Raw genomic sequence first — 18,859 nt, forward strand, 5'->3', positions numbered from 1 at the left:
ATGGGCTCACCTCACTGGAGGTTTGCAGGCAAAGACTAGATGACCACTTGTTAGGGATATTAGAGAATGGCTTCTTTTCCAGGTGTAGGTTGGACTAGTTGGCCACTAAGCTCCCTTCCAACCCTAATTTCATTATTCTCTCACTTTTAAAGGATATCTGAAGGAAAGTTGAAGAGATTCAAAGCCATGTTGTATGAGGATATGTTGGTGGAAGAAGATGACTTAAGGACTGGAACAATATTACCAAACTTGAGATGAAAATGATTCAAGTCAAGACATTATAAGTCATGACATTAGTTGTATAATATATATAGTGTTCTAGGACAGAGGTATCAAATATGCAGCCTGCAGGGGCACAACACTCCAAAATAAAATTTAATCATGAAATATTTAACAAAATAAACAAAAATACAATGAAACATAGATAATGTTGATATTTATTTTTTGTCACTTTGCGGTCAGCAGGGATCATTATATAAGATTTAGTGGCCCCTTTTCTATTTGAGATTGACACCACTATTCTAAAAAAGCTTTAGAAAAATGGATCAAGGTTCCTCGGTTCCCATGGACCTCTCTCAAGTGGGCTTGGACATAATTTGTTCCTAATTTTCTTGGCTATGATAATAGCTTTTAAAAAGCACATTGCTGAAGAATGATCATGAAAGGAATTGTGCCAGCAAGGAATAATGCCATAATGCCAGCCTTTAAATATCTGAAGGCTGTCATATGGAAGAGGGATTAGACTTATTTTCCAAAGCTCCAGAGGGCAAAAGTTAAACCAGTTTGTACCAGTTACAGGGAGGTAGATTTCTGTTGAGTATATATAAGGAAGAACTTAGAACTTAGTGAATCCATTTCAAATTTACATACCTATTAATAACTATTAGACCTTTTCCAAAATAGAATGAGCTGCCTTTTCTTGATGGTGAGTTCTCTGTCAGTGGTTATATTTGAGCAGATGCAGAAATGTATGTATAGGGGATGGTGTAGTATAAGGCTTCATAACCTGGGGTCCAGAAACTCCTTTGGTTAGATTTTAGGGATTCTGTGAATTTGGATGGGAAAAAATACATCTTATTTTCATTAACCTCATAACTGAAATTTAGCATTTCCTTCTATTGTTAAAGCAGGCAGGGGGCAGCTAGGTGGCGCAGTGGATAAAGCACTAGGCCTGGATTCAGGAGGAACTGAGTTCAAACCTGGCCTCAAACACTTGACACTAACTGTGTGACCCTGGGCAAGTCACTTAACCCTCATTGCCCCACCAAAAAAAAAAAGGGCAGGCAACAAACCACAGGAGTATTAGGTTTCACTAGGATGTCAAAGGGATCCAAAATACAAAAAAGGTTAAGAATCCCTCCACAATAGAAGAAACTATTGGAGGGAATGGGAGATTACATTAGATTCAGTCAACAAATATTTGTTGAACACGTAGTACATGTGAGGCATTATGCTAGGTAATATGAAGATACAAAGAAAATGAAGGCATATTCCCTCTGTAGCACCTTTCTCTTGGATGCTTCCCCAGAAGATGGCTGCCATCTTTGAGTTTCAGGGTATCCTATATGTCTGAACCAGTAAAATTATAGCTCATGAGTTCCCACTTGTGAGCTTACCTTTAATAATCAGCCAGGGCTGGGCAGCTAGGTGGCGCAGTGGATAAAGCACCGGCCCTGGATTCAGGAGGACCTGAGTTCAAGTCCGGCCTCAGACCCTTGACACTTACTGGCTGTGTGACCCTGGGCAAGTCACTTAACCCCCATTGCCTCACCAAAAAATAAAATAAAATAAAATAATCAGCCAGGAGATGTAATTGCATGGCTGCAAAGAGCCATGACCAAAGAGGGTCCAGAGGATAAAGAAACCTGCTCCTCCCCACAAGAGGTGAAGAATGACTCATTTTTAGAGGCTTTCTTCTTTCCTGACTGCTGGTTCCTACCTCTACTGACTGAATTGCTTCGCAAGCTGTATTTCTAATGGAGATCCAGGGTCATGACTAATCTTCTGCCAGGAAATGACAAGCTGCCCCTCCTATTCTATCAGGAAGAACTTCAAACTTCATAAAGGGGTAGCAGAGTGTTAGCACATCAACACTTCCTCATTGTTCTTTACTTACTCCTTTACTTTCTGTGATTACATCCATCTTCACATTTAGTTGAATACCTTGTTACATCCTGGCATAGGGGGAATAATTTCATCAAAGACTAACTCCTTTTACCTCACAACGTCCGCATTCAGGAAGTTTATATTCTGTTAGGGGAGCTAGTAGATGTACACAAGTAACTATTATATGAAGGAGAATGGGAGAATAAATGAGGGGTACAATATGCCATTCATCACTTAAGGAGGGAGAGTTACATTTGACTCAGGAAATTAGGAAATAAAAATTTATAGTAAGGGGGCAGCTAGGTGGCGCAGTGGATAGAGCGCTGGCCCTGGAGTCAGGAGGACCTGAGTTCAAATCCGGCCTCAGACACTTGAAACTTACTAGCTGTGTAAGGCAAGTCACTTAACCCCAATTGCCTCACCAAAAAAAAAAACAAAACAAAAACCTTATAGTAGAGATGGTTTGTAAACTGGGCTTGGACCTTGAAGGGAGGTTACAATTTCAAGGAGAGATGGAAAGGTTGGATATTTCAAGTTTCAGATCAGGGCAAATTAGCATTTTATTAAGAATCAATACAATACTGGCTTTGTAACTGTGAAGTCATCAGATTGCCATGGTCCTTAACAGTCATTAAAAGCCAATGAAATGTTACTGATGCAAATGGGAATCTAAGGACAGCATCTCATTTCAGGTGGCTCTCTTGGCTACTTAGAGAGCTCCCTTTGGCTAAAGAGGCAACTCAAAGTCACCATATTTGGAACAGAAAGAATCATCTGTATTAACATCCATAAGCTAATATGTGTAGAGTCGGAAGGGACCTTAGAGGGTTTCTTTTCCGTGTCCCTCATTTTACAGATGAGTGAACATTCTCAGGTAAATAGAGTGGCTTGCCCAAGGTTCCCACATTCAGTAAGTGGCAGAGTCTTGATTTGGTTCCAGATCCTATCATTCTAGGCTTTGATTCTTTTTCCACTGTATGATCCTGCATCCAGAATTTGATTTATTAGCATCAGGTGATCACAGGATGTCAGGTGACTTTGGGAGAAACTAATCCAATTAAAAAAAAAATTCAGACCACTCTGATCTCTTTCTAAGCCTAACTAATGATTCTGGATGATTAAGATAAAAAACCCTAGAAATATGAAGATGCTGATTTTAATAAGGAAGTTGATTAAAGTGATTTAAACCTATTTATAACTAAATCGAGGAGATCTATCCCACACACTGGCCCACAGATACATGAGTACATTGCTATTTGGAGGGAGGGAGTGAAGAGTTTTTAGTGCTTCAGGATTAACATGGGAAAGATGGTTGGCAGTGGCATAATAAGTGGAATTCCTTAGAGGTGAGTTGCTGGTATTAACTAGTTGGTAAGAAAGTAAAGGAACAGGGACAGCTGGGTGGCGCAGTGGATAGAGCACCGGCCCTGGAGTCAGGAGGACCTGAGTTCAAATCCGGCCTCACACACTTAACACTTACTAGCTGTGTGACCCTGGGCAAGTCACTTAACCCCAATTGCCTCACCAAAAAAAAAAAAAAGAACAACAAAGTAAAGGAACAGAGTTTATTCTGGGTAAATGGAAAATGCTGGAGCTGGATTGTGAAAGACTTTAAAACACAGGCTGAGGGTGCTTTCTGGGAAGATGGTGGATTGATTTTATATATACTATATGTGTGTATGTGTGTGAATATGTGTGTGTGTCTGTCTAATAGTAGCCACCTCTAGGGCAGGAGTGGGCAGGGGAGGAAAAATTTACTTGGTAACTTTATTATATATTTAAAAGGAATAGCAAGTTGTACATAATAGATTTGCAATTTCATGTGCAATCATCTTTTAAAAATTATACTGTTATGGAAATGCTTGTTTTATTCCATTAATTAAAAATAAAATAAATGAAAACAAAAAACAAACCCAGGCTGAGGTGGGTGTATTTGATCCCAGAGGCAATAGGGAATGACATGACCAGACCCGGGTTGAATAGAGGATCAAGAGGAGAGGAAATGGGGAGATTGAACAGAGGCTGTTGCAGTTATCCAGGTTAGATGGAAACCAAGGTGGCCACCTCACCATGTGAGGGGAAAGGACAGGACAGGACAGGTTCAAGATAGGCTGTTGAGGTAGAATTGACAAGATTTTAGCATGCAATGAGTATGTGGAGGTGAAGGAGAAGAAAGAGCGAAGCACTTCTCCAGAAGTTTCAAATCCAGGTGACTAGGAAGATGCAGCATCCTTTTTTTTTTTTGAATGGATTTTATTTATTTTAACATTCATTTTTTTTTGGGGGGGGGGTGAGGCAATTGGGGTTAAGTGACTTGCCCAGGGTCACACAGCTAGTAAGTGTTAAGTGTTTGAGGCCGGATTTTAACTCAGATCCTCCTGAATCCAAGTCCAGGGCTCTATCCACTATGCCACCTAGCTGCCCCAACATTCATTTTTTTAAAAAATTGAGTTCCAAACTCTCTCTCTCCCATCCCAATATGATTTCAATTATACATATGAAGTCATATAAAACATATTTCCATATTAGTCATGTTGCCAAAAAAACCCAAGAAAATGAAGTGAAACATACAGAGAAAGAACTGATGAAATCTGAATGAAGATTGAAATGTACTATTTTCACTTTCTTGTTTTTTCATTTTTTTCTTTTGATCTATTTATTCTTTTACAACATGACTAATATGGAAATGTTTTACAAGATTGCACATTTAAAACCTATATCAAATTAAGTACCACCTTAGGGAAGGAGGAGGAGAAAATGTGGAACTCAAAATTTAAAAAAAAAATGAATGTTAAAATTTGTCTTTACATGTCATTGAAAAAATGCTATATGGGTCAGCTAGGTGGTGCAGTGGATAAAGCACTGGCCCTGGATTCAGGAGGACCTGAATTCAAATCCAGCCTCAGACACGACACTTATTAGCTATGTGACCCTGGGCAAATCACTTAACCCTCATTGCCCCACAAAAAAGAAAGAAAGAAAGAAAGAAAGAAAGAAAGAAAGAAAGAAAGAAAGAAAGAAAGAAAGAAAGAAAGAAAGAAAGAAAGAAAGAAAGGAAGGAAGGAAGGAAGGAAGGAAGGAAGGAAGGAAGGAAGGAAGGAAGGAAGGAAGGAAGAAAGAAAGAAAGAAAGAAAGAAAGAAAGAAAGAAAGAAAGAAAGAAAGAAAGAAAGAAAGAAAGAAAAATTAAGTAAAAAAAGTAGAACTAACACCCTCTTAAATTAGCTTGCTTATATTTTTTTTCTGTTGCTTATTGTTTAATGACCTTTTTAACCTACAGGGTTCCTTTGACCTTTAGCTTAGTACTTAAAAGCTTTGGGTACTTTCAGGATGACCCTGGAAATACAGAACTGCCATTCGTGAATATGTTGTGATATAGTAGAGAACTGGCCTCGGTTCTAGAAAGATCTGGGTTCAAGTTGTGCTGTTGACACATTTTGGCTATGTGACCCTGGGCCCTTTCACTGCTTTAGTTAACTCTCTTATAAGTTTCAAAGAAAGTACCAACCTATACTGGAAGGAATTTCCTCACCTGGGTGTTTTGTACGGTATTAATAAAATTACAGGTCCAGACCTTTTCTCTATTTTGTATATACCTATCTACTTATGTTCCAATAGTATATAAGTTCCCTGAGGGCCAAGATGGCTTTATTTGTGTTTCCCCTGTACAGTGCCTAGCACATAGTAGGTACTTACTTTTTTAAATTAAATTTTATGTTCAGGTCCTCATTCTCTCTCTTTCACACTCTCCCTTCCCCCTTCCACTGAGAACACACACACACACACACACACACACACATTTACAGACATGTATAGTCAAAGCAAAACAAATTCTCCCATTGTTCATTATGGATTAAAAAAATCTTCAATCTGTACCCCAGGGCTTGAAGTTCACCATCCACAGGTGGGTAGCACGTTTCATCGTGAGTCCTTTAGAATTGTGGTTGGTTATTGTGTTGTTCAGAATTTTTGTTAAAAGTAGGCGCTTAATTAAATACCTACCCAATTAAACTGACTAGGACCTGTTTCTATCCTTCTTCCAATTTTCTTCCACGTTTCAGATCAGCAGAAAAGTTTGCAAGTTCTGCTTCCTCAGACACACACTCCTTATTTTTCCCACTTTGAGTCTACTTCCCTTAGGGATGATTAAATTCCTTCCCAATCTTGCTGAGCAACTGAGATAGCTCTACTCTCTGGACCCAAGGGAGGAGGAAACCTGAGATGTTAATAGACCTAAAGTGATTTCCCCCCCTTCCCCTGAGGAACCACGAGTGCCTCTTAACTTTACATCCATCTGAATTGACCTTTTTGCCCTACTATTTATTGATTGACACTGGCTAAGCAGCAAGTTCCGGTAGGGAGAGAAGTGAGATGCATCTGATAAGGCTGCTTTCTAGCCACATTGTCCATATGTTCCACACTCAGTCACACTTTGTATAGGTTCAGCCAATCTATAATGTATATGCAGTGAGTGAGGTCATGTCTGGATAGCACAAAAGTGAGCTCCTTGGAGAAAGGTCTGATAGCTAGTTTGGTTAAATGTCCATTAGAATATAGAGTTTTAAAATTTTAGAGCCAGAAGTGTCCATAACCGTCTCTCTCTATTCCATCATTTTACAGTAAAGGAAACTGAGGCCTAGAAAGTCGAAGTAACTAGCCCAAGGCCCCAGAGCTATTTAATGGCTCTCTTTCTCTCTTATTCTCCTATTATGATGTTCTCGATGTTCATGGGAATAGGCATTTATGTGACCCCTGCTTTTAGAGGTAATACATTCCTGGAAACTGTGTCTTAAAAGTTAATTGTAGTGAGGTAATATCCTGACTTTTCAATGCTGTCTTTGTTGAGGTGTATCATCACTCGTAGAATGAATGGGACCAGGGGAAGGTGAAAGAGCAAGAAATAAAATATAAAAGTAGGAAAAAGCTGAGGTTACCCATGAGTTATACAAAACAATCTGTAGCCTCCTTGCCATCAAGTCTATGTGTGTGATTTTATTTTGTCTTAATTGAAAAAAAATATGTAACGAATACCAAATAAAATGAGCATTTCCATTTATAGAGTGCATCAGAAAAATGGGACTATGCATAAAACTATGTATCTCTGTTATGGATAGCTTGTTTTTTCCTATTAAGCATATAATAAATTCAACATGTAATTTTCAAAGCTATCCTTGTCTGTGCTTCATTCTCTTCTGTTTTATACATTAAAAAATACTTGAATGTCCCTTTTTTTCTTTTTTCTGTTTTGGGGGAGAGGGAAGCAACCCTCTTTCACCAGTCCCCAAATTGTCTCCCCTACAATAATACCTTTTGTCATACTAGCCAATAAGTAGCAACAATTTGAACTTTATCTTGTATAGCCTCTGAAATTTTTTTTAAAAAGGAAAATGGCTAATAGGTCATTAAGGGAAAAGAAAGGAAAACAAAGGGCCTACATGAGTCTCAAACTGGATAAGCGGTGGCATATTTCTAGGTCCCTTTTTCTTACTTGGTCCCTGGACTAGTAATCTTTGTTAGAGGGAAATGGTGTTTTTATATTGAATAGACTCTCACCTGGCTTCCCAGCTTCAGCATGGTGCCAGCAGATATCTGACTGGATAATGGTATATCTCGTGTGTGTGTGTGTGTGTGTGTGTGTGTGTGTGTGTGCTGTATACCAAAAGAGTTTAACACTAGAACTAGCAATATTATGAAGTGTTGGTGTGCTGTGGAAATTGGCAAAGATGATAGATGAGAATAATATTGGAGGAGCTGTGGGAAGATAGGTACATCAATGTTATAACACCAGTAACACCAATAATAAATAACAGCAATGTTAGGTCTGTCCAACTGTAACACTTTGGAAGTACCCTTGAATAGTGACTAGACTGTTTGACCCATCTCGACCAGTTTTGGGCATATATACCCCAAAGAAGCCAGAGAGAGAGAGACAGAGACAAAGACAGAGAGAGAAGAGAGAAGAGACAGAGACAGAGAGAGTGAGAAAGACAGAGAAAGAGAGAGAGACAGAGAAAGAGATATGCTCCATAATAAACCAATATCTTTCTAGCAACAATTTTTGATAGAAGAAAATTGGAAACAAATCAGATACCCACTGTCTGAGGAATGACTGAATAACTTGCAGTGATGGAATATTTTAGCAGCATAAGAATGAGAAAATAGGAAGGATTTAGAGAAACCCTGGGAAATTCGTATGAAGTGATACAAAACCAAGAGAACAATATTTACCATGATCTTACAATAATGTCAGGGAAAACAATGCTAAAAGATATCCAAACTCAGATGAATGCAATGACGAATCTTAACTCCAGAAAACTGGTGGTAAGAGAGGTGGTAGATTGCAGATAGAGAATGAGGCATACATTCTCAGACCTAGTAGATGTGTCATTTGTTTTGCTTAACTATAAGGCAGGATTATAAATTATGGGTTATAAGGCAGGATTCTAATGGGGAAAATATTAGTATCAACAATGTTAAAAAAGCATCAATAAAAAACTCAATAAAAGAAAGATGGGATAGTGCCTTGCGGGCCATAGATAAGTATTTAACCATTCTTTTCTCCCTACAGGGATTATTTTTTGGAGGATGATGGAGAAATGGTACCCAAAACAAGTCATGTAGCAGGTAAGATGGACACAAGCATTTGCCTCTTGGTTCCCTATGACCCCATTGTCCATATTTTTGATGGCAGCCGTAGCACTTATGTTAGCACCTTGAGGTTTGGCAAGTACTTACAAATATTATCTAATATTAGCCAGAAAACAACCTCAAAAAATAGGAGCTATTATTATCCTCATTTTTGTTGTTGTTGAGTCAATTCAGTCACTTCTGACTCTTTGTGACCCCAGTTGGGGTTTCCTTGGCAAAGATACTGGAGTGGTTTGCCGTTTCCTCCTCCAGCTCATTTGACCCATGAGGAGAGGAGGCAGACAAAGGTTAAGTAACTTGCCCAGGGTCATTCAGCTAGTAAGCATCTGAGGCTGGATCTGCACTCAGGTCTTCCTGACTCCACCCAGTTCCAGCACTCTATCCACTTAAAACAGTTGACTGGTAGTTTTCTCCTGGCACCAGGCTTCACACGTTAGGTGCTCAGGAAAGGTGTGTTAGATATTAACAGATCTCATTTCTATAGTGCTTTAAAGTTTACGATGTACTTTTCTCACAACTATCCTGGGAGCTAGGTTGGGTGTTATTCTCATGTTTTTTAAGAGGAAGCATACACATACTCCAATAATGACTTATGCAGAGTCAGAGAGTGAGGGAGTAGCTAAGCCAGGATGAAAACCTGGGTTTTCTGACTCCAAATCTACAACAATATCCACCGGACCATGAAGGCTCTCAGGTAATAGCTCACTTTATAAAATGTTTCATGGTTTATAAGGTGTTCTTATCTATGGTGTCTCATTTGATCCTTATAAGAGCCCTGTTCGGTAGGTAGTACAAATAATATTCTCATTTTTCATATGAAGTAACCGAGGCACAGGACATTAAATGACTTACCCAGAGTCCTGCAGCTATAAATGGGAGCTCTGGGCTCAGACCCAAGTCATTTGACTTCAAATCCATTGTCTTCTCCACTATACTAGGCTTTCTCCCATTTGTTGAATGAATGGATGTCTCCTCATTTGTGGGGAAGAATAGAAAGTTGATGAGAATGCAAAATATTATTTGTGCCTTCAGCCTTTCCTCGGTGTTTTATTGAATTATGGTGAGGGCAGACTTGTAGTTCATTAGCAGTTGATATTTGGACTGTACTTACTTCTTTAAGAAATTGTGGTCATGGCAAAGCTCTTGCTTCTTGCCTACCAAAAATAAAAAGGAGCTTCAATTCAACAAATAATCAGGGCATACTGTGTAAGGGGCAGCTAGGTGGAGCAGTGGATAGAGTTCTGAGCCTTGAGTGAGGAAGACTCGTCTTCCTCAGTTCAAATAAGGCCTCAGACACTCACTAGTTATGTGACCCTAAGCAAGTCACTTAACCCTGTTTGCCTTAGTTCTTCATCTGTAAAATGAGCTGGAGAAGGAAATGGCAGACCATTCCAGTGTCTTTGCCAAGAAAACCCGAGCCGGGGTCATGAAGAGTCAGAAGTGACTAAAAACGACTGGGCAACAACAACAAATGTGGAGACACTGGTTTAAGCATAGGGAAGGTGAAGAAGCCCTGTTTTTACTAAAGTTGTTGATTCATTCAGTTTTTTTAAATTCTGCTTATTTTTCTCACTTCTTAAAGCCAGAGGGTGGTACATTAGATCCTAAACCCCTTCACCCTATCTCACTTTCTCTCAGTGAGTGCCCTGTTTCTGTTAAACCCCAGGATGCAGAGTAGACCTCTTCTCTGGTGGTCACCATCTCTTTAGCTTCTGGCCTTCTGCATGCCTCTGGAGGCCCAGGTTCCTCTGTGTAGGGTTAGTTTTGGTATAGCTTCTAGCAGTAACGATCCCAGGATGAATGTTTGCCTACCTCACCAGCAGTCCATCTGCCAAGTCTGTGGCTCTGAAAAATGGGATCCTGCCACTTTAGTGCTGGGGGTGACTCACTATATACCAGTGAGTCCTATACATCCCCTTATGCCTCACTTCTTCTTCTTTTTTTTTTTTTTTTTGGTGAGGCAATTGGGGTTAAGTGACTTGCCCAGGGTCACACAACTAGTAAGTGTTAAGCGTCTGAGGCCGGATTTGAACTCAGGTCCTCCTGAATCCAGGGCCAGTGCTCTATCCACTGTGCCACCTAGCTGCCCCATGCCTCACTTCTTATTCTCTATAGGGAGCACCATGGCATAAATGGATTTTTAAAACTCCTGGATCAAATTCTAAAAATGGAACGTTTCCTGCCCATCTGCCTCCCCTCCTCTCCCTCGTTCCTCAGTTCTACCACCCTTCTCTATTCTCATCTGAGCCAGCCTTCTTGCCCAGCTCCCTCTTGCCAATGTCAATCCAGCAGCATTGATGATGAACAGGCTTCAGGCACTTCTGCACCCCCTTTCTGGGTGCCCGGTGCCCTGGCATATTCTCTATGAGAGTGATGCTGGCTGAGTAACTTCAGGTAAATCACTCACCTGCCCCAGGCCCTTCTTCCTCATTTGTAAATTAAGGGGGTTGTACACAATTATCTTTAAAGTTGCTTCCAACTCTCACATGCTGTGATTCAGCTGGAATGAGAAAAATTGGATAGCCCTCAACTTAAAAACCAATGTCACACCCCATTGTCTTCTGAATAAAGTAGGAACTTCTGATCCTGGCATTCAGTCCCCTCCATAATCTGGCTCCAGCCTACATTCTGTAACGATTGGAATGACTCCACCTGCTGGAGACTTACTGTAGAAAAGCTCCGCCATGAAGTGAAGGTCTTTGAGGGCAAGACCAGGAGTCTTTTCTTTGGCGTCAGGAAGTGACGTCTACTTGTGGGAGGAAGAAGGGGGGAACCTGGTGCTCTCTCCTGGGGACTCTGGCGGAGAGCAGAGCTAGGAATGCACTCTCTCTTTAATAGATAGATGAATGTAGGCCTTTCTTCTCTCTTTACCAAATTCTTATTCTCCTTAATAAATGCTTAAAAGCCTAACTCTTGCTAAAGCTTATAATTTATTGGCGACCACTCATTAGATATTTTAGACAGTCTAGCTAGAATTTTACCTTTAACAATTCATAGCCTTATCTCGTATTACTCTTTTTGGTATACACTAGGGTCAAGCCAAATTGAACTATTCTCTATCCAGTTCACACCTTATCCTCTCCCAACTTCAAGATTTGCTTATACTGTCCCCCCATTCCTAGAATGGACTCTTCCCCATTGCCACCTCTAATTGCTGTTGGATGAAGTCTCATCACTTCATGTCCCACCCTGGGTTCTAATTCCTCTGTCCATGGGGTCCTTTCTCTCTCTCACGGGAAAGCGATCTCTCTCTTCTCAAATTTCTCATAAGGAGGCAACTGGGTGGTACAATGGGTAGAGTACCAAAACTGGAGTCAGGAAGCCCTCCTGTGTTCAAATTGAGCCTTCCACACAACTAGCTGTGTGACCCTGGCAGGGTGAGTCCCTTAATAGCTCTCAGCCTCGGTTTCTTCATCTGTAAAATGAGAATATTACTAGTGCTTGCCTCGCAGAGCTGATGTGAGGATCCAACGAGTTAACATATATAAACCTTGGGGCAGCTAGAAATACAGTGGATAAAGCACCAACCCTGGATTCAGGAGGACTCGAGTTCAAATCCAGCCTCAGACACTTGACACTTACTAGCTCTGTGACCCTGGGCAGGTCATTTAACCCTCATTGCCTTTCAAAAAACCAAAACAAAACAAAAAAACCCAAAAGAGCAAAACAAAAAAAAAACAAAAACCCCCCCAAATATACACCTTAAAGTGCCATATAAATGCTAGCTATTGTTGTTATCATACTATCCAAGGACTTGCATCTAGGCCTTCTCTTTTTATGTATCCCACTGTTCCTTGTATCATGATTTTCCATAGAATTATGGAACCGCTGAAAGTCAGAGTTAGAAGAGACCTCTACCCCAACACCTCCTTAAATTGAATTTCCTTTATGGTGTATATGACAAAGCGTTCATGTAGGCTTTGCAGGAAGATGAGGAATCTCACTGAAGGGAATCTCACTGCTGGAAGCAGTCCATTCCTGTTTGGGATGACTTTGATGGGTAAAAAGAGTTTTCACTTGCCTTAAACCTAGATTTCCCTTTCTGTAATATGTTGCTGGTCGAGCCCTTTGGCACATACCTCTTTTCCCTGTTAGACTGTAAGTTGCTATGAGAGCAGGGCTCGTCTCCTCCCTTGCTGGTTGCAAATACCCAGCATCTAGCATAGTACTTTGCTTAATTATTTGTGAAGCATGGTAGATGCTTAATAAGTCTCCTTTTAACTGATTTTTTTGTTGTTGAATTGAGCCCTATTGTTAGTCTACAAGTTTAAGGCTGGACTTCCCTCCGTGGTAGAAACCTCACCCCAAACTTGACACTGTAACAACTAGAATTTTATCCTCTTAACAGCACCATTCTTTAGCTAAGACAGAATGAGCTGAAGAAATGGGTTCAAAGGGACTTTGTCCTTTTGTCATACAGTTCAAAGATCACTGGGTGTCTTTTGACCCAGCAATGCCACCACTAGGCCTATACCCCAAAGAGATCAAAGAAAGAGGAAAAAGTCCAATATTTAGAAAAATATTTATAGCTCCTTTTTTTGTGGTACCATAAAATTCAGGGTCACAAAGGGCATACCCATCAATTAGGGAAGGACTGAACAAGATTTGGTATGTAGGCAACAACACTGTAAAAATAAATTGTTTTGGAATACTTAAGAACTCTGATCGATTCTGATCAACCATGATTCCACAAGACTGATGATAAAGAATGCTACCCACTTATTGACAGTCTAAATTTGCAGGATGAGTCATACATTCCTAGACATGGCCATATGGGAATTTATTTGCTTGACTTCTTTTTTTCCCTGAAGGAGGGAGAGAAAAGAAACACTTGTTAGTTGCAATAAATTATTAAATAAAATAACAAAACAATTTAAAAAAAACAAAGAAAACTAGCTTTGGAGTCAGAGGATCACAATTTAAACCCTCTCTCTGAAATGTACCTATGTGTGACCTTGAGTAAGTCACTTAACCTCCTTGGGATCTGAAAAGAGGGATCTGAACTTGATGCCTGCTCTAGGTCTATGATCTTCTGATGGATCACCATGGTGTTGGCTTTTTTTGGTGAGGCAATTGGGGTTAAGTGACTTGCCTAGGGTCACACAGCTAGTAATTGTTAAGTGTCCAAGGCCAGATTTAAACTCAGGTCCTCCTGAATCCAGGGCCTGTGCTCTATCCACTGCGCCACCTAGCTGCCCCACCATGATGTTTTCAGATAGCAGTATTGAAGAGCCTCTGTAGACCTAAAGAAAAGCTATTTGCATCCTGTCTTAAACCATCCCATGTGCTTTGTTCCAAATATGCAGGTGCTTCGATGAGCTGGAGTTCTGCATATACCAAAGGGGGAAAAAATTAACATGGGTACCAACCACAAACTAACATTAACCTTTGTCCTGTTTTCTTGGCAGCTTTTCTCAGTGAAACTAAAGAACGGGGTCCCCCTATGCAATCACACCCTTGGAGAAGTTTTGAGAAAGCATCCTTTGGCCAGACACACTCCTTGAGAGCATTTGAAAAGGCCCCTTTGGGACAAACACAAGCCCTCAGAGACTTCGAGAAGGTACGTGGTCTGGGGGACCCATTGCTATTTCTAGAGGAAATGGTGGTGGGATAGGCGAGTATTAGTATTATTGTTATTGTTATTGTTATTGTTGTTATTATTATTATTATTATTATTTTGGTGAGGCAATTGGGGTTAAGTGACTTGCCCAGGATCACACAGCTAGTGTTAAGTGTCTGAGGCCGGATTTGAACTCAGGTACTCCTGACTCCAGGGCAGGTGCTCTATCCACTGAGCCACCTAGCTGCCCCGGGGAGTATTATTGATAGAATAACCCCCAGGGATAAAATCACTTAAGGTTTAATGCTGTGCTGATTGGGAGTTTCAATCCCTAATCTTCTGGTCTGTGGTCTAAGAACTGTCCACTGGGCTCCCTATGGGCCAGGGAATGGAGCCTTTAGGCAAAAGGTTTCTTCTGCTGAGCTCGGGCTGGTTCCTGGGTTCTTTACCAGGGAAATTCATAGGCTATCAGGCTGCTAGGATTCCTACACCTAATCCAGAGTGATCTTTCTGGCCTATGCTTGGTTTAGCTTTAGGTTCACCCCAGAGGAGTGAAGTTATTTCTGCCTTAACCCCCTGAGTTTCTCCTCAGGAATCTCCCAAAGTAGCCTAAAACTCCTGTGAGTCCTTGGGCTTACAGCCAGCCTGGGCTAGGAGCATATGCTCCCACAAAAACTAGTCCCACTGTAGAGACTCTATAGCCCTGGATTAATAATAATAACAGCTAACATTTATATAGTGCTTTAGGGTTTGCAAAGTGCTTTACATATGTTATCTTAACCCTGGGAGGTAGGTCCAGTTATTATCTCTGTTTTATAGATGAGGTAAGTATCCTTTGGTACCTCCTGGGGGATGCCCAAAGGTCATTCTATCTGAGTACACCTAGAGCCTGAGAGGTTTGGGAATCCCTCAGTCCTTTGCAGGCAAACTGTCCCCCCTCATCTCCTCCTTAAAATAGTTTCCATTTGAAAATGATTCGCAATTAAACAGGGAGGGCATGAGTTCTGGCAGACCCACAAAGTCTTCTGAATTACATTTGCCTCTCTGTATGACTTAGTTCACACCCTCCCCTCCCTGACATTCTTTGGGGGCCAAGAGTGCTTCTCCATAACAAACGCTTACCTTCTTTCTGTCCTTTTTGCTAAGGGTTGCTATGGTTACTACAAAAGCCCTCTGGGAGATTTTGAGTGGGTTTTAAAGACTAGAAATGCAGGGTTCTGTCGATGTGTTAGATGGTGGTGGTGAGTCGTGAGCTTTGTGTTTTGGTGGTGGAGGGTAAACTGTAGGTTTTAACTGCTAGAGCTTAGAGTCCTGAACAGCTGGGTGGTGATGGTGGGTGGCAAGCTAGGAACTTTGCCAACATGGTGGACTCATTCCCTGCTCTTCCTCTCTCTCTCACCCTTTGAGATCTGATACAGTGTGAAGAGGGAGACTAGGGCTGTGTAGAGCTGTTTAACTGCATCTCAAAAACACACAGCTGGCTTTTTTGTTTCTCTTTTGGTAAAGAGGTGTTTGGAAGTATAGCACTTAGAGCACCCCTTCCCTCACACATGGGGCACCTAGGAGAGCTACCCAGAAAAGGCTCAAGGGACTCTGTAGTTCCACATTCACTCAAAAGCATAGCTCACAAGCCCCTATCGGTATGTTTACTTTTCCTCTAGTCAACAAGAAAACACAATCAGCAGAACACTAAGGCATTTAATAAAACAGCATAAGTAGAAAATTTGCCATAAGATAGTCACCCCCTTGATAAAGCTGATGCACTCTGTCCCACAAAAACATATCTATATGGAAAGTAAACATATATTGTGATCATACATGAGGGAAAACATGCATAGGTACACAAGTGGAAGGACTTTTCATCCCTTTGACGTGTGTGTGTGTGTGTGTGTATGTAAAACCATTAGTATATTCTAGTGAAATCATCATTCTACTATCATCAAATCTACTCCCCAGTGAATGTGCTATCTCTGAGTCTCTCCTGGATGTGCTGTTTCTCTGACCTTGTGGTGACTGTTGGGCATACACGGTCACAGCCAAGGGCTACTCTGGTGACGGATGGATATGTAGTCTCTGCTGAACAGAGAACAAAGCTCTGTTACAAATAACTATCCTTTTAGAGCTAGGTATTCCCCAAGTCTTCATGGTAATGAATATGAGTCACAATACAAGTTAAAAAGCCAAAGTCATTGTTCTTTTTTCACCTAGCCCTAATCTTTGCCTTTATTTGGCCTGTCAGCAGTAAAGCCTTATTGCCTTGATGCTGTATTTTGTCTAGTGAAAAAAAACAATCTCCTTCTCCATACTAAAGCATAAAAAGATCATAGAATTAAAAGCTTTAAAACTCACCCTGGACTAATGATAAGATAAAATGAGAAAAGAGAAGGAAAAACATTATCCTTTAGGGATAGGCACTGTCACTCTCTGTATGCTTAGCCCCTACTCTAATATCTCATTCTATCTTGTAGCATGTAGATCAAGAATCAGCTTCCTTTTAGAAGTGGGTTGCCAAGTTGTTGGCTCCTGTCCTTCTGGAGCCCAGGGCCTGTTTTGTACTCATTGATGATGCTCATTATCCTCTTGATCTGGGGAACTGATGCCAGGGAGCCAAAATTGAGAAGCAAGGAAATGGTCAAGATGAGCAGAGAAAATATTACCCTTCCTGGCCCAAAAAATAGAATAAACCCTGCATTTACAGAGTGTATATTTCAGTATTCAGAGAGGCATTATGGCATAGTGAATAGACGGTCCGTCTCAGAGGCAGGGAGATCTGAATTTCGAGCCTTGTTCCTGGCACATATTGGCTGTGTGACCTTGGACAAATAATATAAACTCTCAGTGCCATAGTCAGCTCTCTGCTCTATGTTAGTACTGAAGGCATTCCCTAAGGCCAGTAAAATCTCAGATCCAGTTAAAATGTATTTCAGTGATTGACCTCATCAGAAATTTCATTTCCGTATACAGTTATCCTTTCCACATTGTGACTTTCCCCCTTGTGGTTTCTGAGGCAAGTCAGTATAAGAAATTAAATGGGAATTTTGTGGGAGTTTTGTGGAAGGTGCTGATGCCATGTGAAGACCAGCGGATGACCCAGAAAAATTTAGAAACTCAGAAATGCATAAAATATATGTATAGTATTGTATAATATCAACATATTTTATCTTTCTGTACCATAATAATTCAGACTTCTTCTCTGGTATGGAGGGCCAAAAATGTTTATGTGGATGTTCCCAATTTGGGCAGCCATCCATGATAGTTGTCTGCATATGTTGGGGTGGGGGGACTGTCACATGGGAGAGCAATGTCTTGTTCTGCTTGGCCCCAGGATGCAGAACCAAGAACTCTGGTTGGAAATGAAAAAGGGGCAGATTTTTGCTTGGCCATCATAGGATCGTCACTTTTTGGTTAGAAGAGACCTTAGAGGTCATCTAATCCAAACCCCTCAATTTCCAAAGGAGGGAATTAAATTCAGTAAAGGGTTTATTAAGCATTTCCTGTACTATACAAAACTTTTAAAAAGGAAAGAAATAAGGGGCAGCTAGGTGGCACAGTGGATAGAGCACTGGCCCTGGAATCAGGAGTACCTGAGTTCAAATCCGGCCTCAGACACATAACACTTACTAGCTGTGTGACCCTGGGCGAGTCACTTAACCCCAATTGCCTCACTTAAAAAAAAAAAAAAGGAAAGAAATTGTCTCTATCCTCCAGAAATTTATACTCTTTGCAGGGGAGGACAATAAATGTATAGATAAATCAATATAAAATATGAACAAAGTATATTTCAAGGGAGGGGGAAAGCACTAGCAACTGAAAGGGATGGGTTCAAGGGAGGACCAGGAAAGGTCTCCTGTAGAAGAGGACACTTTTGAGCTGAGTCTTGAAGGGAACAAGGGAGTCCTAGAGGCAGAAATGAAGAGGAAGCATTCCAGGTGTGGAAGATAGCCTGTGCAAAGGTGTGGAAGTGGTAAATGAAATATCGAGTATAGGGAACAAGAATTAGAAGGTCACGAAGGTAGCTAGGTGGTGCAGTGGATAGAGTACCAGGCCTGGAATCAGGAAGACTCATCTTTCTGAGTTCTAGTATGGTCTCAGACACTTACTCTCTGTGTGATCCTGGGCATGACATTTAACTCTGTTTGCCTCAGTTTCCTCATATGTAAAATGAACTGGAGAAGGAAAGGGCAAACCACTTCATAACTTTTGCCAAGAAAACCCCAAATGGGGTCACAGAGAATCAGACACAACTGAAATGACTGAACAACAAAAGTATGGGTCAGAGAGTATATGAAAAGAAACAATGTGAAATCAGTTCAGAAGGATAATGGGGACCCTGTTGTGAAGGGTGTTACATTGCCCACCAATGTTTGAATTTTGTTCTAGGAAGGATTGGGAGCAGCTTTGTGAATGGAGGAGTGGCAGGCACAGTCAGATCTGTACTTTAGGAATAATTTGTCAGCTGTGTGGAGGATGATGGCTTGGAGAAGAGGGAAACTGGAGGGAGGGAAGGAAACTAATTAGATGCCTCCTCTCTAGGTGAGAGATGATGA

General features: G+C 40.9%; 1 protein-coding gene across 1 annotated transcript in view; it reads left to right on the top strand.

The window, feature by feature from the left end:
- LOC122755230 overlaps window positions 1-18,859 on the top strand; it is a 124,451-nt gene that overhangs the window by 66,473 nt on the left and 39,119 nt on the right. Inside the window, exons 3-4 of the mRNA XM_044003553.1 lie at window positions 8,673-8,728; window positions 14,161-14,312. Of these exons, the coding sequence (XP_043859488.1) occupies window positions 8,673-8,728; window positions 14,161-14,312 (208 nt within the window). The remainder of the gene's footprint in view (window positions 1-8,672; window positions 8,729-14,160; window positions 14,313-18,859) is intronic.

Source organism: Dromiciops gliroides, chromosome 4 (assembly GCF_019393635.1).
Source record: "Dromiciops gliroides isolate mDroGli1 chromosome 4, mDroGli1.pri, whole genome shotgun sequence".
NCBI classification, from domain to species: Eukaryota; Metazoa; Chordata; class Mammalia; order Microbiotheria; family Microbiotheriidae; genus Dromiciops; species Dromiciops gliroides.